Source organism: Halichondria panicea, chromosome 15 (genome assembly GCF_963675165.1).
Source record: "Halichondria panicea chromosome 15, odHalPani1.1, whole genome shotgun sequence".
In the NCBI taxonomy this organism is placed as follows: Eukaryota; Metazoa; Porifera; class Demospongiae; order Suberitida; family Halichondriidae; genus Halichondria; species Halichondria panicea.
The window spans coordinates 2,964,146-2,985,797 of record NC_087391.1 but is presented as its reverse complement, the minus strand read 5'-3'; the positions used below and the strand labels follow the sequence as shown (position 1 = coordinate 2,985,797).

Here is a 21,652-nt window from a genome sequence, read left to right as displayed (position 1 = left end):
GTGACCTAGTATATAGGCTACAGTTGAACAGTAAGCAATTAAGCTGCATGGTTGCTTATTTGTGTGCTGATGTTTCTAGTACATGTAGGATTTGTTGTAGTAGTTAGTTTATAATAATACAATAATTCCATGTTCTACTCTAGGGCTGTTCAGTGTTGAGTGGACTATTTTTCTTTTGCCAGATTGAAGTCCAGAGTAGAACATGTAGCCTGTAGGAATGACTGTATTAGAACATGTAGAGGCACAAACAACAGCACACAAACAAGCTCAACTTACTGTTCAACTGTAACCTACTATAGGCTAGTGTTGTGCCTGTTCCAAAGCAGGCTATGCATGACTCTTTAATATAATATAGCATCGGTGTGTAGCAAAGGTCAAATATAAGGTCAGCACCCCCCTACATACCTAGGTAAAAGTTTTTAGCTAGGTGAGCTTTTACTAGAAAAAATGAACTCTCCACTAGCGAAGGTTAATCCTACTCTCTACTAGCGAAGGTTTATCTAGCGAAGGTTTATCGTACTACCTACTAGCGAAGGTCACTTTTACTCTCCACTAGCGAAGGTTAATCGTACTCTCCACTAGCGAAGGTCAATCGTACTCTCCACTAGCGAAGGTTAATCGTACTGTCCACTAGCGAAGGTCAATTGTACTGTCCACTAGCGAAGGTCAACTCTCTACTAGTCTACTAGCGAAGGCCACCGTATGTGGCTTTGTTGCCTGTCAGGCTCCGCCCATCTACTGAAAACCCACGCTCATTTTCACTGTGCCATGCTAAATACGGTGGCCCAGAGAGTTCACAAGAGTACGATTGACCTTCGCTAGTAGAGAGTTGACCATCGCGTTGACCTTCGCTAGTAGAGCTTCGCTAGTAGGGAGTTGACCTTCGCTAGTGGACAGTACTTCGCTAGTGGACAGTACTTCGCTAGTGGAGAGTACGATTGACCTTTGCTAGTGGACAGTACGAGTGACCTTCGCTAGTAGGTAGTACGATAAAGCTTCGCTAATAGAGAACCTTCGCTAGTGGAGAGTTCATTTTTTTCTAGTAAAAGCTCACCTTCTAGCTAAAAACCTTTACCTAGGTGGTGCTGACCTTATATTTGACGTTTGCTACACACAGATGCATCTATAAATATAACCTACTTTGGACAGCAGGCACAACACTAGATGTCCTAGTGACTCACTAGCCTAGTAGGCTACAGTTGAACAGTAAGCTGCATGGTTGCTTATTTGTGTGCTGATGTTTCTAGTACATGTAGGATTTGTTGTAGTAGCATAATTCCATGTTCTACTCTAGGGCTGTTCAGTGTTGAGTGGACTATTTTTATTTTGCCAGATTGAAGTCCAGAGTAGAACATGTAGCCTGTAGGAATGACTGTATTGGAACATGTAGAGGCAGCACACAAACAAGCTCAACTTACTGTTCCAACTGTAACCTACTATAGGCTAGTGTTGTGCCTGCTTTCCAAAGCAGGCTATGCATGGCTCTTTAATATAATATAGCATCGGTTAGTCTCATGAATCAGCCGCACCTTTGGTGTTAGTCTGAGCACTCTTTACGTGAAGTCATTTCACAATGGAATGTATTACGTCACTGTACAAGCTAACAAAACCATAAAAATGCAACCACATCCGCTATCTCTGCTCACTGATTGCTGCTCAACCGCATGTAAAGTTTCACTATTTGCTGCCTCCTATTCAAGTCACCTGATGCTTGTGAGCAATCTCATTGGTCACATTGGAAATCCGACGTGGCCCATGAGTTCATGTAAAGAGTGCTCAGACGGACACCAAAGGTGCATGAGACTAAGCATCGGTGTGTAGCAAAGGTCAAATATAAGGTCAGCACCCCCCTACATACCTAGGTAAAAGTTTTTAGCTAGGTGAGCTTTTACTAGAAAAAATGAACTCTCCACTAGCGAAGGTTAATCCTACTCTCTACTAGCAAAGGTTTATTGTACTACCTACTAGCGAAGGTCACTTTTACTCTCCACTAGCGAAGGTTAATCGTACTGTCCACTAGCAAAGGTCAATTGTACTCTCCACTAGCGAAGGTACTGTCCACTAGCGAAGGTCAATCGTACTGTCTACTAGCGAAGGTCAATCGTACTCTGTGAACTCACCGTAATTAAAGCCATTGTCTATGATAATAATTATCTCCTTACTTTGCCAGACTTGCAAAGTAAGTCTACAATGCGTAGGCATCCTGTGGCTTTGTTGCCTGTCAGGCTCCGCCCATCTACTGAAAGCCCACGCTCATTTTCACTGTGCCACCACTGTGCCACCTCACGCGACTTAGCGAGGCAGGGCTCTCCTTTTTCTTAGACGGTTCTTTCTTTCTTTCTTTGTTCCTCCAATTCTTACCGTATTTTATCTTATTGACAGTGTGACAAAGAACAGAAAAAGGAGAGGCTGCGAAGGAGGTTAGCCTTCTTTATCTATATCTACAAGCATGCACACATAAAGTATAGTCTTATACTAGATCTAGCAATTTTGATTCTATATTGTCTTTCATGCATATTATGAACAAAAAAATAACACAACTAGTCTGGCGCTGTGCTAATGCCTCTCGCCATGATTTGCTCGCTCAAAAGTATAGAAGAGGAAGTATAGAAGAGGAAGTATAGAAGAGGAAAAGTGTATAAAATAATCTGTCTAAAACTGACTTCAATTGTATAATTATGGTATCATTGTTGTGTTTAGTGGCTGCTTATACCATGACCTCAAGGATGCAAGAAGAAGATTTTGTTTTCAATATTATTAATTATAAGCGGCAGTGCATAATTTTACTAATTAATTTAATTATTTCATAAAGTTAGCTTATCTATATAAAGTCACTGAGAAGAAAAGACTTATTTACATTCATCTAATGTTGGCTTTAATACCAGGACCTCAAGGCTTCCAGGATCTGTAGTTCAGTGTATATTTATAATATCTAAGATGCATATTGTTATCTATATTGTTATATAGTAGTGTTTTGTGGCTTACCAGGCCCTCAAGAAAAATATGATTCTGCCAGGAGGATCTGGATCTGGATCTTGGATATCACATATGGGGAATGAGCGCGCATGCGCATTACATCCACAGGAATAATTAAAGGGTGTGTCCAATTTCACAAATGGCCGGCTACTGGTAGCTAGCTAGCTGTTTTAACAGGTATTTTCTGAGTCTTGTAGCTAACAAAAAGCTAGCGCTTTAGTGCAAGTCTAACTCATATGTTGAATAGAAAGTTTGTGCGGACAGATGATGCTATGAAAGATTCTAAAGAGACTGCAACAGCCTTCAATGTGAGTCAAACTAGCCATAACTCGAGAAAGAAGCTTTAGTTTGCTAATCCACGAATCAAAATCCAAGAGAACGTGGCTAGAAGCTGTTAGTTTTCGTCGCATTGCAACCGTTGAGTAGTTACAGCTGGAACAGACACACACAGTCAGCTTTAGCGTATCCCTCGTGCGGCTACGCCTCGAGGCATAAATATAATTATAAAGCAGACTTTGTTTGTCCTGGAAGGAGAGAAGAAAAAGCTATAGCCAATAATTATTCAAACTAGTTTCTTTCTTTGTGAGGTATATAAGCTTAGCACTTCACCAGGTCGCTCGTCTTCGTCTTCCACACTTTCCATGGTCTGCGGAAAAACTTTGAGGCTATTCTTGATACATTACATCATACACACTCGGATTTCATGTGCAAATTCCAAGCACACGACAAAAACAGTAAGTCACGAGGAGGTTGGCCATGATTAATAAAATTCATAATTATGCGCTCTTGTAAATTACAATAGGTGCAGATGATTGATTGGTCAAAGCGTTCTAGAAAACTGTCCCAAAAATGTTTGTAATAAAAGTTCCAGAGTCTGACCAATCTTTTGAAGTAGAAGTGTCTTGTTGTGTTTGACCTGTTAGGCCACTCCAAGTGATACTCTGGTTTCTGGTCCACCGCCCGCATCAGATTTTATTCTTGGATTTCTATCTCATTATTGGATTTCTATCTCATTATTTCTACTACTCATGCGCAGAATGGTCCATGTGGTACAAAATAGTGTGATAATGATATTCATTTGCAAAATAATGAGATTCATAAGGTGAAATTGATAATGACATAATAGAAAAGCCGCCCGCCCGCATGCAATTAGAAAAACTTCAGGACCAGAAACCAGAGTGTCACTTGGAGTGGCCTTAGTCTGAGTCGTAGAAAAACAACTCATTCACTTTTTAGTGTCACTGGGCATTGTTAGCCGCTGCAATTTTGCTTAATTAATAATAAATTATCTGTAAGTTTTTTGTTTCATTTTTTTCTCCGTTCACGTATAATTATTCCGTAAAACATTTTGAGTCATGACCAACCTCATCTGCAGCATGCCTATAATTATATATGTTGGACTCTCTCTCTCTCCTTCATCGTCACCTTCATCGTCACAGCATTGATATCAATGTTGATATCACATTGATATACTAACTAACCACTACGTACCGTACATTGATATCACTTTTATACACTACGTACCGTAACGTGGTTTGTACTACAACCCACCTTAGTTGGATACTCTATCTGAGCTCCTGGTACGGATGATATTCAATTAACAGCGTTAGATACTCGATGAAAAGAGAGAATTTTGACGCAAATAGATCTACAGTAGAATTTGGGATTACACTCAATTGCTTAACTATAAGATGACAGCTAGAAAAATGATACTATACGTACAACACAACAATAGTAAAGTTTAGGTGCGCCTCTGCAAAACTATGGAAATAATGATTTAGAATAAAAAAATTTCAAACAGTGATGGATTCTAAGAACCTCTGGGTGGTACAGGTGGGGGGGGGCTCATGCCGTCGGTGGGTTTCTGCAACGGATGGGGATCTCTAGGGGGCAACATGGGTCTGTCTCTTTGGGACTCTACAGGATGGTTGATATGAGGATCTCTAGGGGGTAACATGGGTCCGCCTCTTTGGGATTCTACAGGATGGTTGATATGAGGATCTCTAGGGGGTAACATGGGTCCGTCTCTTTGGGATTCTACAGGAGCAACCTCATACTTAGGTAGTAATTGTGGACCATCAGTTCTTGTATTTGGAGACAACGTTGGTGTGGATACACGAGGTGGCAGTGGAGGTCTAACTTGCTTAAGGTGGGTTGACGGCTTTGGAGGTAGGGGGAGGGCATTACCGCTTAATACAGGTTTCCTTTTTGGTAATGCTGGCGGCGGGAGTGGCGGAGGGTCATTGTTGCTACTTAGAGTGGGAGAAGATGTGCTTCGTCTAGACATTTGCCCATTGCTGGAGCTCTCAGAAAGTGACCCAGGTGTCGTGCTTGGGGGCTTAGGTGGCAGTTTAGGCGGACGGAAGGGTTGGTTGGAAGTAGAGATTTTCCGTGGTGAATGCATTCCATTTCCATTTGTTGGTGTTGTGTGACGGAAAGATGGAGACGAGGGTGAACTATCAGATTTAGGTGATTGATCAGTCCCGTCAGCCTGCGACACGATAGACAGATCCTGATTTACTGGGTGTGGAAAGGTCGCATGTGGCTGCTTAGCCCTACGACCTAGTAGGTTCAGAGTTGCAGTTTTTGTTTCTTGTGGAGGGCGAAGGTCATACTTGAATTTGCGTGGCTATGAAAAATATAATAATTAATACATATCAGTGAATACAATAATCAGGGCGAGTGCATGCCATGCATCTCCTCAGCCCCAGAAATGCACAGTATAGCCCTCAAACAGCCCTCAAACAAAAGTTCCCGTTGCGTTCCCGTTGCACGTAACGTTCCATTTTTACGGAGTCAGAACTTCTCTGTGAGGTTGTATCGGTAGACACTCTTTTTGGGGAAATGTTTTCTACAGGTTAGAAGTTCAATGGTGGCTCATGATGTCCCACTTGTGTACTAACTACTAACTAGACTAAGAAAGACTACGCTCTATATAACAAGGTCCAGGAACTTCTTCTTCCTCTGGCTCTTCCGGTAGCTTCACCTCTGAAAAGTAGTTTCCTACCTAGCTATGATCCCAGCCACTGTCCTCTCACTCGATTTTTTCTAAATTATCACTACCGCTGCCGTCATGACGGCTAAAGCCGGGAAATGGTTAATAATATAACTGAATGTCAGTATAGTCTAACTAGATCTAGCTCGCCTTGACCTTGCTTTTAGGGTTTCTGTACCTGCTTTGTAGATTTATTTAGTGAACAGTTCACCAGCTTGACTTCTTGGAACACTAGCCAGCTAGCCACCAAGCGAGCAACAATGTACATACACGTGCGAATGTTATTTCAGAATTAAAACGGGTATCGTTTTACGCAATTGAACAGTACGAAACGGGAACTTTTATACCACGAGTGTTGCAAGCGTGTGCTTGCTAATGCCTCTTGCCATGTTTTAGCATTTGCTCAAAAGTGTTATAGAAGAGGTAAATAATTTGCAATGTAAGTAAGCAGTCTAAAAAGAAGTCAAATTCAATCGCCATTGTTTTTGCGGTATAATTACGTTGTTATTGTTGATTGCAATTGTTAACAGAATTGAATTCCATACAGTAATCACAGGAGACGAGCTGAATGGAAACAGAAGCCTATAATTATGATGGCTTGATGAATAATCTTCGACGATACTGAAGCAACTGCATGTTATTTAAAAAACAGCAGCCAAACAGTGGGAGCAAACCCTTTGTCAAAGGCACGGAGTATAAGAGAGAATGACAGTATATATAAACAATCAGAAAGTATATACCGTATAGCGGGTAATTTTGGGGGACAAATATTCGTGGTTCAGCAATATTGAGTTAGTAATATTTTCGTGGTTGCTGCTTGCACTGCCAGGGCTGCATTAAGGGAGGTAATTTGCCCCCCCCCCCCCTAGGATCTGGCAGATTCCTTTGTACTGCTATAATTCTGATGACTTCGCCTCTCCTACATTTTTAAATTGCCCAATTCGCCCCTCCCCCCTGATCCAAAATCCTGGATGCAGCCCTGACTGCAGGTAAAGGTAGGCATGTCGCTTTATTCATGGGTAAAATATTCGTGGTCAGACCTTCTACCACGAAAACCACGAATATTTTGCCCCACGAAAATTACCCTCTATTCTATCTATAACTGAGAAGAAAAGACTTGTGTACATGCATGTATTAGTTATTGCCCAGCCAGAGTGGAATATAAATTATGGCATGTTGCACGAGGGCGCCTGCAATAACTAACTTGCTGCCCAATGACGTTAAACTTGTCTGATTGGTCAAATAAGAAGACCTGTGTTTTAGTGTAGTTTTGCTGAATTCCATAGTAAATTTTTAGGTTTTCTTCCCACTTCTAGTGCTAAAAGTAGTAGCCTATAAAAGGGACCAATTAATGAGTTATTCGGTGGGATGGTGGGGCATAAGTCCCAAATGGATATCTCTTACAGAAATCTACTGCATTTACACACAGTGCAAGTGCAGAGGAGGTACGAAACGGGGTTAAGCTCACGCGCCTGCTATTTCTTGATTGAAGGCAAGAAAGACAAAGAAGTCGTTAAAAATGCATTCCAATGACGACATTCAACTGGTGGCAAGTAAGCGCCATAAAGAGACAAGTTTAGAGCATAAAACTCAGTGAATTTGTTGCTGGCTAGTAGCTAGAGTTTTACAAGTAGAGAATTAGATTTGTTGTAACTACCAAGGCTCAGATGTTGGCAGTGATCCTATCCGAAATGCAGGCACAGAAAATTTATTAAACACTCTAAAACAGAATTACACTAAAAACAATAATATCTCAAAATCTAAGTGGTGGTTGAAGCTGGTTGAAAAGCTATTTCACAGCCCAGCAATCAACCATCCTGATCTTAGAAACGTCAAGTGTATTTCTTGAAATGTCAAACCAAATCTACTATCGAAGTACACAGCTTGAATGATATTATGCATGCACAAGTTAATGAGCTGGTCATGTGACCGTGTCGTAACGTCCTCTGGTGCATAATGCAGTGCAATTTATGATTGCTATGGTAGTGATGCAACATGCCATATACTGAGCACTGAATTGCTTTGATCTGCCCACTCACTGGGCAACAAGTTATAGTTGTGACACATGCACGAGTGCCACATGGGATATATTGGCTCAGTAGTGACTTACAGTCTGCCCTAAGACCCTAAATGTTGTAAGACAGGAAGTGCTACAAGTTGTCTCATGAATATATTAATGAGAACAGTTTTTCTTTGTTTCTGTTTCTGATAAAAGTAAAAGTTTTTAGAGCTATCTAAGTTGAAATATGTAATAAGAAGACAGTTTAACATACGATAAACACTTTAAAACATGAATTTGGGTCAAACTAGCATGAAGTTGTGTAAAATTAATGATTGCGGAAAGTTTGAGTTTTTGAGCAAGCTGTTCACCATCAACGTAGCAAGCTAAAAATTTGTTGATCAAATAAAAAGGATCTAAATAACAACATATTCAAGGTAAAGGCCATATAAATGAATAGTGTTTGCAAAGCAGTTACACAAACTTTGACATAAATACACAACTTGGCAATAGCATAGAACACTTCATGAATGACTTCAAGCCTTCTAGCTTGCTGCAAAGCATGCACGTGCATCAGATGCACTAGTTGATACTTTAGGCAGTCACTGGTTCCATTCACATCTGTAGATATGCCGTTCCACCAACCACAGAGATTATTCAGAATGAGCTAACTTTGAGTTTTTGCGCAAGCTGTTCACACTATCTCAATCCAGTCCAAACTTGCTGAGTCCATACATTCCATATTGAACTAATTTATCTCCTAGTATAACAGGTTCTAGTTCAGTAAAATATGGTCTGTGTTATGAGCTTTGGAAATCCAGAAAAAATCACCCTTCACTACAATCTGGCAGAGTTGTTGGGTGTCATCATTATGAATCTCATTATATAATTATGAATTTCATTAAAACAATGTTTTTGTGTAAAATACTTGTGGTATGTATTTCCTGTATTTCCTGTCTTGTATACTGAAAACTTGGGGGTCTTAGGGCAGACTGTTAGGCCGCAGGCCTCGAGGACAAGTGCACTACTGAGCCAATATCGTATAGCGTGAAATTTTCGAGGGGCTTAATTTTCGCGGATTTCGTGGGTTAGAATTCTACACGAAAATTAAGTCCACAAAAAGTGTTCTTTAATTAGAATTACCTGCTATCGTGCAAAGATTTAAAGGCGTGGCTTCCGGTAAGCAGTCATTCCGCAAACATTGTGCAACGAAATGGTTTTTAGAGGCCAATCCACGAAATATAAGTGCCTCGAAAATTTCGCGCTATACAGTATATCCAATGTGTGCACGACTGAGCTGTGTAACAACTGCATTCCTTGTGCATTCCTTTCCGTGTACACATCACTCCTTTTATAGGACAACTAGTTTCAACTACTTGTGGTGGCAGACGCATGAAAAACGTTTTCTGCCTACCACTGAATCTGTTTAACAGGGACCGTTTCAGGTTACTAGGTGGAGGGTGGGCTTTAGGTAACTTCAGCCATACTATGCCAGTATCTACATATTGGCACAGTTCAAGGCTTGACCTGTGCCATATGGCAGATATTGGCACAGTGTTTCCTTTGATCTGCCCACTCAAAATGTAATAAATGCATCTACTGTTATCTATTCTTACGGTTTCCTTTGTTTTGTGGCTTACCGGTATACCAGAACCTCAAGAAAAAGAAGCAAGTTGATTCTGCCACTAGATTCTCTAACATGTGGGGATGAGCGCGCATGCGCTTTACATCCACAGGAATAATTAAAGGGTGTGTCCAAAGAGATCAAGTTCATAAATGGCTAGCTAGCTGCTTCAACACATCTTTTCTGACTCTTGTAGCTAATAAAAAGGCTAGCACTTTAGTGCAAGGCTAACTCATAATAACGACTCTACATAAAAGGCTAATTTGTGTGCGATTGTTACTTACAGGGTGATCCCCATTGTTCATTGTCATAGTTATGACTGTCTCACTAGCGAATGTGTTATGTACATGTCATATGTCATTTGTATTTTTAAGGCTATAATTATTATACCAGGTATTCATGGTTTTGTCTCGCATTAAATCATAGAAATAGCCGCCCTTCCAGGGCTGCATCCAGGATTTTGGGTCAGGGGGGCGGGAATTGGGCACATGAAAAGTATAGGGAGGCAAAGTGTCCTGACGTGAAGTTGGTGCATATACCAAACTAGGGGAGTCCAGGCATGTCCCCAGGAAAAATATGGATATTTGGGGGCTTAGATCACAATTTCAGCTCATAGCTATCGATTATAGTATAGTTTAATGCAGATATCATCATTACAGATCAGTGGTGGATGCAGGAAATGTGAAAGGGTGGTTCTTGAAGGACAACGAGCCTGAAGGGTGAGTTGTCTCCCCACGCGGAGCGCGAAATTTTTTGGGGTTATGCCCACTCGGTCACGTGGCACTTATTCTCTGGGCTAGACATCGGTAGAGCTTGAGTTCGATGTGCCATATTCTGTGACTCTGAGCTAGCCTATTGTGGTTTCAGTTTTTAATTTTCTGGGGACTGTCTCAGTGTCTGCTGCAATTTCATTTTGTGAAGTGCTTTCTGAAAGAATGTTGAGATCAGCATTAAAACACTTGGTTTCTTCCTGTTAAAATCTTCTCCTCATTTCGTTGATCATAATATGTACGAAAAGGGCCCTTAACGCAGCATTATTCATTTTGCAGTATAAGCAAAAACGTCCATCAAATTCCAGATTTATTCATAGACACACAGATTGACACCTCCCCTAGCTGTATACAAAGTTTTAGCGTCTGTACTTACTTCTTTCCAACCGAGCGAGCAGTTTGAAGACAGCTACATAAGAGAGACTTTTTTCCTTCGAGTCTATGGTATTTAAGTTGTCGTGACACGTAGATTTCCTACTAGTTTACGGAAATTACGGGCTCGCTTGCTAAAAATGTAAATCATAGATACCGTATAGCGCGAAATTTTCGAGGAACTTATATTTCATGGAATGGCCTCTAAAAGCATTTCGTTGCACAATGTTCGCGGAATGACTGCTTACCGGAAGCCACGCCTTTAAATCTTGCACGTTATAGCAGGTAAAGAACGATTTTTGTGGACTTAATTTTCGTGTAGGATTGCTAACCCACGAAATCCACGAAAATTAAGCCCCTCGAAAATTTCGCGCTATACGGTATAGAGCTACATATGCCGTAAGCGTTCTAACCAGCCTCTGTGAGGACGCCCTCTTTTATAATGCTCATATATTACCATATAAAATCAATTTTTTGTGTACTTTGTTTATAGAAAATAATTTTTTTTACTGGTTCTTTAATTAGAACGATTACGGTAGCTAGGGTCTGGCTGAATGACCACATGGACATGTGAATAATTCATTATGTATTAGTTATTGCCCAGCCAGAGTGCAACATGCCATATATTACACTGGAGCAATATAGTACCCGAGGGCCGCAGGCATTATGTCATCCAGTGCAATATATGGCATGTTTCACGAGGGCGCCTGCAATAACTAACTTGTTTCCCAATGACGTTAAACTCGTCTGACTGGTCATAATTATAAATCGTAACAAAAGACATGTGTTTTGAAGGAATTTAGTGTATTCATTAGTTTTGCTGAATTCCACAGTAAATTTTTAGGTTTTCTTCCCACTAGTAGTTATAAAAGTAGTAGCCTATAAAAGGGACCAAATAAGTCCCAAATGGATATCTCTTAAAGAAATCTACTGCATTTACACACAGTTTAAGTGCAGTGCATTATGCGCAGTGCAATATATGGCAGTGATGCAACATGCCATATACTGAGCACTGGATTGCTTTGATCTGCCCACTCACTGGGCAACAATGGTATATATCTGGCTAGCTATATTCAGAGCTAACCATGCAGCTATAGCTACGAGTGTTGCAAGCTGCGCTGTGCTAATGCCTCTCGCCATATTATGCTTTCACTCAAGAGTGTTATAATACTTTCTAAAATGAATTACATTAAAGTTGGCTTATCTATATAAATTGACTGAGAAGAAAAGACTTATTATTTACATGCATCTATTGTTATTATCTATTGGGCTTACTGGGACCTCAAGAAAGAGGAGGATCTGGAGTTCAGTGTATATAATATCTATCATAACTGGAGAAGAAAAGACTTGTGTGCATTATCTATATTGCATGGTAGTGTTTTGTGGCTTACCAGGCCCTCAAGAAAAATATGATTCTGCCAGGAGGATCTGGACCTGTTCTCACACACGTGCGGATGAGCGCGCATGCGCATTACATCCACAGAATAATTAAAGCGTGTGTCCAAGTTCACAAATAGCTACTATATAGCTAGCTGTTTTAAACACATCTTTTCTGACTCTTGTTAGCTAACAAAAAGCTAGCGCTTTAGTGCAAGGCTAACTCATATGTTGAATAGAAAGTTTGTGCGAGCATGAAAGATTCTGAAGAGATTGCAACAGCCTTCAATGTAAGTCAAACTAGCCACAACTCGAGAAAGAAGTTTTAGTTTAATCCACGAATCAAAATTCAAGAGAACGTGGCTAGAAGCCTATAGAAGCTGTTAGTTTTCGTCGCATTGCAACCGTTGAGCAGTTACAGCTGGAACAGACACACACACATACATAGCTTTACCGTATCCTGCGGCTACGCCTCGAGGCATAATAATCATTCAGAGCTAACCAGCTTACAATAAACGATTTCTTGACAACTGCATCACTTCCTGGTAGGCGTATTCTCAAGGCAAATTAGCCTAAGAGTGTAATTTCAGACTGGGCGTAATCTCGGTTGAGTACGGTACTATAATTATAATAATTTATAGCACAGTATTGTAACAGATCAAACCGCACAAGTTCTTATGCAGGTGAGTTTTGTAAAACTCTTGTAGCCTCACTGCCGACTAGGAAAACACAGTATGCAGCACTCTCCTTGTTAATTGCTTGGTTGAAGGAAGCGGGCCTGGTATTGATTGCTCGCATGCTACGATAAATGGTTAGTAAAACAATGACATCAAGGTGGAAAGAAGTGGATTGAAGGAATTAGAACAGAATAGAACTGTAGAGGTAGCAACTCTGTTCTCTAACCCCATCTGATAGAATGCTGATATTTAATTATGCTTGGCATAAGACTCAAAGCCTGCAACAGTGTGCATTTTGTATTTTGTTCCTGTATATATACTGTATACATGTAATTGGAACTTGGCGATTTGGCACATTTTAATACCATAGATCAGCAAATGTAACTGTCAAATTAAAATCCGGTGGTCCATGCCTGAGACACCAAATAAAATAAAATAAAACTCAATTCAACGCTTCTTTCGCCAAATAATTATCGAAATATTTCTGTTTTATGCGAAATTTACGGGAAATTATCAAACAGTCAGTAGCAGGCCTTCGTTATCGAGAGGAATATACATGTATATACGGGTAATTTCTTAGCTTATGCACGTATCGCCATACTAAACCCCCCCCCTGAGGGGTCGGACTAACATGGGGGATTTGACCATGGTGGAGGAGGATTCTGCTACAGAATGATGCCACTCAACAGCAAGGATTGAGATTGCATACCGCAGCGCGCCCACAGTGTACACAGGTTCATTTTGTACAATATTATATAATAAAGGGGTGACCAACGCCACACTACTTACTGCTGTCTTGACAGGTCCGTCTTTAGGCTCAATTGAACGAGATTGATCAAATAGCTTCTCTTCCCAATGGTTGGCACTCAAGATTCCTAATGGGTCCTGAGCCAAAATGTATTTCTACAGGGAATAATGAGTCATTTATTCATATTATTACTATGTGATAGTACCTGAATGGCAGCTTCTGGCGTCAAACAGTACGGTGTGTTCTGGAACTGTTGTATTTCTTGTAGCACATCAGCAATTTTTCTTCTGCAAGTTGATTCACATAATTATATTGACGAGGGTACTGATACCTCCACGGTGGAGGTGTCAAAGCTACATAACACTAGAGCACTGAAGTGCTAACCCTCGGAAATTTACTTGATAAATAGTAGTATGTATGAAGCATGGAGAAGCTGGCTAAGTAGCAAGTAACACGAACGATGAAACTCCATCGTTCCTGGTACAGGATCACCTTAGCTGTAAATACGTACCTCGAGAAAAGGATGCATGTAGAAGCTAGAGGCCAACATGCAAGTTCAAGCTTCTTAGCTTTTGCTTGCTTTTAACGAAGCTTTAACATCGAAATGCCATTATTAAAACTAATAACTTATTGTGTGAAGGCCATCCATGCTGTAAACGCAAAGCTATATGGCATCAAGGTGAGCAGGCTCATTATAATATTAAACAAACTAGAGTGTTAACCCTTGTATGCAGTTGTATGTATGATAAGAAGCATGGAAGCTGCATAGCTAAGTAACAAGTAACATGAGCAAAGAAATTCTATAGACTCTAGGCATGCTGAAAATGGAGATTTGGTATGGATGCACTGTGGACTGGATGTAGTGATCACAGCCTAGTCTTAGCTCCTGGTATCTTCTGGGGCTAGGGCTAGGGGCAAAGAAGCAAGGATCATAATTCCTTTCTACTTTAACGACCCTTTTCCATTGTTCCTGGTACCAGGATTACTTCATGTAAATATGTACCGGCCTCGAATAAAGGACGCCTGTGTGCTAGAGGGTGCAAGTTCCAGAATAGCGCTTTTATTCGACAATGAGGCTTTAACATAGAAATCTGCCACTATAACTTGTTGTGTGGAGGCAACCCGATTTTTTCTGAAAAGGCATTCCAAGTAAGCAAAACTACTCGAGAACCAAGCATTATTTTGCAAATCCACGAACGAAAACCCAAGAAAACATGACCCTATAGAAACTCTTTCTCTTGCACTTCATTGTGATCCTTGAGCAGCTGTAGCAGTCTACACACACACACAGACACACAAACACACTACCGTATACCTCGCTTGCGCATGAGCACTGAGGCATAATTATAGGAGCATATTGATTTTTAAGTGAATGCAAATATCGAGAGCACAGAAGCAGTTGCAACTACAGTAGAACCTCGATTATGACAATTTTCTTTTAAATAATTATGCCTCGGTGCGCATGCGCAAGCGAGGTATACGGTAGACTGTTTGTGTCTGTATACTGTTACAGCTGCTCAAGGATCAATGAAGTGCAAGTAAGAGTTTCTATAGGCTTTTAGTCCATGTTTTCTTAGATTGGTATTCATGGATTTGTAAAATAATGCTTCGTTCTCGAGTTATGCCTAGCAGAGAAGAGTACGTAGCAAAACGTGTTCACCAAGTGTTGCTACTCCACTTAGTAGTTAGCTCTGCACTAGAACGCTAGCTATTGGTAATTGCAGAGAAGAGAGCTGCAAGGCTCTGATCCAGCCATTAATTTTAGACTTGAACTTTTGGCATAAATCGTTTTTAACAACAATCATCGTCGATCATTACCGGATTTCTGCCTGCATGCACCAAAATAAAAAATGAACTCTGCGTAAAAATGAACTCTGCGCAAAACTGCCTCTTATTATGGACAAACAGAAAACTACACACTTAACGTCAAACATGGTAGTCCATGTCATTGCTAATCATACCGGCATTCTGCAAGCGTAACAATCGTTGAATCCAGCAAGTTCCTTAGCTTCTCGAATTAGAATTAGGGTCCACGAACATGCTATCAGTAAGTGCTATAAATAGCAATTTGAATGAACCTCAACCTAGCTCCAAAAAGAGGACAAATTGCGAGATAGTACATGTATGTATCAAATAAAGAGTCTCAATTCATGATTACTCGAGGCCGTGCCGCGGCCAGCGGGTATACTAGTTCGTTTGTTACCTGAGGCATGTGTGGGCAGCCACAGGTTTGTTGTTTGTTTCTTAATTTATGACTGCGTTTACAGCATGGATAGCCTCCACACAACATAGTAGTGGCAGCTTTCGATGTTAAAACGTTGTTGTCTAATAAAAGTGTGCAATGAACTTGCACATGGTTAGCTAACTACACGCGGCCTTTATTCGAGGTGCTTATTCATTCATAGCTGAAGTGATCCTGTACCAGGAACAATAGAACAGGGTCACTAAAGTAGAAAGCTAGAATTATAGCTTCTGTTTCTATATAGCCATTAATTGTATAACACTCTTTTGGTTGCTTTACACCTGTAGATATTGTTAACAGCCGAGGGTTAGCACTTCAGTGCTCTAGTTTTTTTTTCCTGTTTGTCAGATCTTAGCCTGCTCACCAGGATGCCACAGCACTGCGTTTACAGTATGGATATAGTCTTCACACAACAAGTTATTAGTTTTAACAATGGCAGATTTCGATGTTAAAGTTTAATTGTCGTATAAAAGCAAGCCTAAGAAGCTTGAACTTGCACGACGTGGTACACGTACGCGACCTTTATTCAACGTAAATCTACATAATTTATTTGCAGCTGAAGTGATCCTTTCCCAGTCTCTAGAACACTTCTTCGGTTTTTATAGATCTATTTATTCATGTCAACAGCCTAGGGTTAACACTTCACTGCTATATTTTTTACATTGACTTGTGCAGAGATCAGATGCCCACTACACATTCAGCTGTGACGACGCAATTGTTGATCAATTCTTTAGCTGCTACATGAAACCGTCTATTTGATGTTTTACTATCCCTCGATGCAATGTTCGATCTTCTATTCTCAATTTTTAGTGAGTGTTGAAATTGGGCTTGTTCGACTACATCTACATTTGGTGCTTCAGTAATAAATTTACTGTTGCGTTTTTCTCTATGCATCATGGACGTAAGAAAGTAGTAAGGTAGACACAGCACACTCACAGTGATAAGATATATCTGATCCATCACATTAATTTATGCCCAAAACTCACAATTTTGTGGTATTCTACTCTCTAGATTGCAAGCACGCATAATGTACGTAATTGAATTGACCACTCTAAACTGTAATGGCCAACCTCAATGGCAAATAGACTTCACGCACATGAAATCACCTTTTTTTGAAGTTTATGAAGTTGTCAGGCATGCCATGGATTTTGTCCTCGTTCCCGTCTTTGATGAAGACGATCCAGGTCATATACATCCCGAGAAAAGGAACACAGGGAGGATCGACGTTCCTCAACTTGTCCTTGTACTTCTTAAATCCCCTCTCACTAGACGCTATCTTTTTCATGTCTTCCAACGTCTGTTGCCTTTTGGTGTGCAGACCCTGAGCATGCAATACAAACATACAACTGAAACAGTTACAAACAAATGCACAGCTATTGTATGTGATGCTACGCACATCAATAAATGTTTCAATACAGATCACACAATCACAAGGTGCTTATTAACCTACAAGACTAGTACATTTCATCCATGTTTGATGTGGCATTACTGACTCAATGAAAGTACCGTGGGTGCTGATGCCTCGGTGGATGTGTCAAAGCCACATGATATCAACTTGTGCATGAATATCATTCAACTGTGTACTTTTTTTTTTCGCTATATTGTACTTTTTGTGATTTGTGGTTGTGGCCATCGACTAAGTAGGATACTGATCGACCTTTGTCCTTCTTACAACATTAATTTATGTGAAGTTATACCTATAGCTACCCGTGCGGAAAACGGCAGTATATACAATATATATAGTATACATTATACACGTACAGAACAGGTGTAATTCGTACAAAAATAAATAATGTAGTAAGTCAATGTTTCGAGGGAGAGGGTCTGCGAGTCCATTGTGCCCATCACTGAGGCCGCATTTCCACGCTGTACTGCGACCGACAGCCTTTGCAGTAAGTAATGAAAGGACTTCTGATCTCCCGTGACACGTGCAACGCGCCCACCTAATTCCTTAACAAATGTCTTAGACTTAGGCCCTAGAACACCTGTAGTCTCTATGGCTAGTGGGGTGAAGAGTGGGGTGAAGCAGTGCAGCGAACCAAGGCTGGTGTATTTGGCCTCCTTCCTCTCTTCTGCTCCTGCAGCCCTGCCTCCGAGGTAGCACTCATGGTGTATGATGGGGCAGAGGTGTCCGGGCAGGTCGCCATCAGCTTCCCACATTTCCAGGGTACCATGGTGATGCCATCTGGGCGCTTCCCATCCGACCGTTGTAGGCCTGTGGTTCAAGGCGTGCAGGTATCTTTGCAGAGGTGAGGGTTCTATGCACAATATCGTTCAAAGCCGCATGACGATGGTGTCGACCTTCACTGCTACGGCAGCTGAGCCCATGAGTGCCCAAACTGTCCACCCCAGCTCCACAGTGATAACAGGAATGGGGTCTGCATAGAGGGGCACCAAGGCGTAGGCCTACAGCAACTCTGATGGTGTTATCATCCATCCTTAGGCCTAGCGAAGAAATAGGCAGCACATCTAGCCAGGCACCCGTCTCAAAGCGGGCACGAGCTCTGGGATCTGGCGCATCTGCCAAAACCATGATTTCTGTTTACACTTATCCGCACCTTCTGGTGGGGCATTGCTGAGATCAACTGACCACTGGGCCTCCGCGGCTTCTACATTAATAAGAGGACAGCCTTGGAGAGCTGGAGGAACAATTTGTTGAACTAGGTCTGAAGAGGCAGCAGCCGATGCTGCACTATCCCAAGTCCCCCATATTTACAGGAAGGGTGAACAGGCAACTGAATGAGGAAGGTGACAAGCACGTCTCTGCGGGGCCCAGAAAAAGGATGATGAAGGGAAATTGGCAGAATGTGTGTCAGAGAAGCTTGAAGAGGGTGATTTCAAGGGGGCGGTGCGTCTTGCAAGCTCTGAGGACACACTGGCTCCTGCGAATGAGGCTACATACCTGGCCCTTCTGGAGCGCCATCCCCAACCAGATCAAGACTCCGTGATCCCTGCTTTTGATGAGGAGATGATTAATTTGGCAATTTCTGTTGAAGAAGGGGATGTCATTTCGGGAATCAGATCTTTTAAAAGGGGGTTCTGCAGGGGGACCTGATGGGCTGAGACCCCAAGGATATTATATCGGTTGATGGTAGTCATGAGGCTCTACTTCCCACCCTGACTGCCTTTATTGGCCTTATCCTTGAGGGCAAGACCCCATCCTCCATCAGGCCCTTCTTTTTTGGTGCAAATTTGACAGCTCTCCAGAAGAAAGGCAGGGGTGTTCGACCTATTGCCATAGGATGCACTCTTCGTCATCTAGTTGCGAAACTAGCTGGACGCAACATTATGGACGAGATGGGAGAGCTCCTAGCAGCTGGTGAGAGGTGGTGCAGAGGCAGCGGTTCATGCTGCTAGGCTATACTTGCAGGACGTTGACCCCAGCAAGGCCATTTTGAAACTAGATTTCAAGAATGCCTTCAATTCTATTTTGGACCATGCCCAGGGCCTCTACCCTTTCATCCACTCAGCTTATTCCTCACCATCGTCGCTGTTCTGGGAGGACAAGACACTGCTATCAGCAGAGGGAGTGCAACAGGGGGACCCTTTGGGGCCACTTCTCTTTTGTTTGTGCATCCCACCACATGGGCTCACAGCTCCAGTCGGTTTCTTTTTTTTGGATGACGGTAGTCTGGGAGGGAATGTGGAATACCTCAGGCGTGATATTGAGGTGGTACAGCTTGTGGGTGCCTCAGTTGGCCTCGTACTGAATACAAAGAAGACTGAAAGTATATCCTCCTCCCTCGAGACATGTAACACAATCTTGTCCTATCTCCCTGGAGCTAAGATAGTAAATCCCTCGCAATCGTCCCTTTTAGGGTCATCAATCGGTGATGTTGCCTCCATCACCGATTTTCTTCAGGAGAAGATAACCATGTTGAGAAGAATGGGTGACAGGCTAATAACTACTCTGCACTCATGACGCCATCCTACTCCTCAAGCACTCATTTGCAATTCCAAAGCTCATCTATAATCTCAGGACTGCACCATAAGTCAATTTTGAGCACTATCACCAACATCCACTTTGGGGAAGATGACCCTGCTTGGTTGCAGGCCACTGTGTACTTTGATATAAATATGGTTTGAAGCGTACCGTATTACAAGAGTGTTTCGCGAGTATCAAACATAATTTTGCGAACTTCGTGAGGGATGACCTAAATTAGTAATTCTCGTTACTCGAGGCGCGCGTGGGCGGCTACAGGTATAGTAGTTGTCTGGTATGTTTGTAATAATTATGTGCCAAAGAACTGTGTTTACAGCATGGATAGCCTTGACTCAGTAGTTATGCCTCGATGCGCATGCAAGCGAGGTATACGGTGTGCTGTTACAGCTGCTCAAGGATCAATGAAGTGCAAGTAAGAGTCTTCTAGTCATGTTTTCTTGGATTCATATTTGTGGATTTGCAAAATAAAGCTTCATTCTCGTGTTATGCCTTGTTTTGCTTACTTGGAATGCCATTGCAGCCTTTTCAGAAGAGTCCATAGGAAAACTTGTTCACCGAGTGTTGCTACTCAACTTTGTACATGTAGTTAGCTTTGCACTAGAACGCTAGCTATTGGTAGCTGTAAGAGTGAGAAGAGAGCTGAAGAGTTGCTATAGGCTTCTAGTCATGTTTTCTTGGACTCGTACTTGTGGATTTGCAAAAAAAAACTTCGTTCTCAAGTTATGTCTAGTTTTGCTTACTTGGAATGCCATTGCAGCCTTTTCAGAAGAGTCTGTAGCAAACTTGTTCACCGAGTGTTGCTACTCAACTTAGTAGTTAGCTTTGCACTAGACGCTAGCTGTGAGAAGAGAGCTGCAAGGCTCTGCTGACTTGCAACCATTAATTTTGGACTTGAACTTTTGGCATCGATAGTTTTAACAACACTCATCGTCTCTTCTCATCGTCTCTTTTTGAGTTTCCCTGTGATTCTGGATTTTGCATGCAGTAAAATATCATCATGATAATTATAATCAATGTGTGTATAAAAGCTAGCTATTAGTAGCTTTATGTCATGTAGTTTTGGCACCTCCACCGAGGCATTAGCACCCATGGTGCTTTTTTATTTTAATAGTAGAGATTTTGATTTTAAAGCTTCGTTGTTGAATAAAAGCTAAAAAGCTTGAACTTGCACAGTGGCTAAGATCTACAAGCGGCCTTTATTCAAGGCACATATTTACTGCTGAAATGATTCCGTACCAGGAACGGTGGAAAAGAGTCACATAGAAAGCTAACATGGCTAGACTGAAAATATGGTTGGGCTTATCCTAGCATTCTGTGATTCTACTTCTAGTCCACTGCATGTCTCATGCACCACGAAATCTCTGTTCTCAGCATGCCTCTTGTCAGCTTTCATACTCATTACTCCTTTCGTTTCTAAAGCCTGTTATTATTCCCTGCGGCGCGCGTGGGCGGTCACGGGTATAGTAGTCCGTTGGTTTGTCTGTTTGTTTGTGACACATGAGTCTAGTCACCTGGATGCCATAGCACAGCGTTTACATCATGGATAGCCTGTACACAACAAGTTATTAGCTTCAATAGTGGCAGACTTTGATGTCAAAGCTTCGTTGTACGTCTAATAAAAGCGAGCATAAGCAGCTAGCTAACTACACGCTGCCTTTATTTGAGGTAGTATACGTATTTACAGATGAAATGCTCCTGTACAAAGAACAAGGGAAAAGGGTCACTAAAATAGAAAGCTAGAATTGTGACTGGGCTGTTGGCTCTTAGCTCCAGGACTCCAGGAGCCAGCTTCGTTGCTGTGATCCTGTCCACGTGTGTTTTTAGTACCAAAATGATAAGTCGTCATGAAAGCGGTATGAAACGTCATGCAAGCGGTCAGAACCGATATGCAAGCGGTATGAATGAACATGCAAGTGGTGTCGTCATGCA

The 21,652-nt window shown here is 41.6% G+C and overlaps 1 protein-coding gene across 2 annotated transcripts in view; it reads right to left on the bottom strand.

The window, feature by feature from the left end:
* Window positions 1–1,223: 1,223 nt before the first annotated feature.
* The window catches only part of LOC135349119 (son of sevenless homolog 1-like), a 44,409-nt gene continuing 23,980 nt past the window's right edge, over window positions 1,224–21,652 (bottom strand). The window contains exons 24-29 of one of the 2 annotated variants that reach the window (XR_010398875.1): window positions 16,887–17,101; window positions 13,744–13,825; window positions 13,580–13,693; window positions 4,528–4,624; window positions 1,419–2,409; window positions 1,224–1,360 (exon numbers count right to left, since the gene is read on the bottom strand). Coding sequence is in view for 1 of the 2 variants with exons in the window: in XM_064547606.1 (XP_064403676.1) it covers window positions 4,787–5,605; window positions 13,580–13,693; window positions 13,744–13,825; window positions 16,887–17,101 (1,230 nt within the window). In the remaining variant the exon portion in view is untranslated. Of the gene's footprint in view, window positions 1,361–1,418; window positions 2,410–4,527; window positions 4,625–4,647; window positions 5,606–13,579; window positions 13,694–13,743; window positions 13,826–16,886; window positions 17,102–21,652 lie in introns of those variants that run through there. The other variant, XM_064547606.1, reaches the window with a different exon arrangement.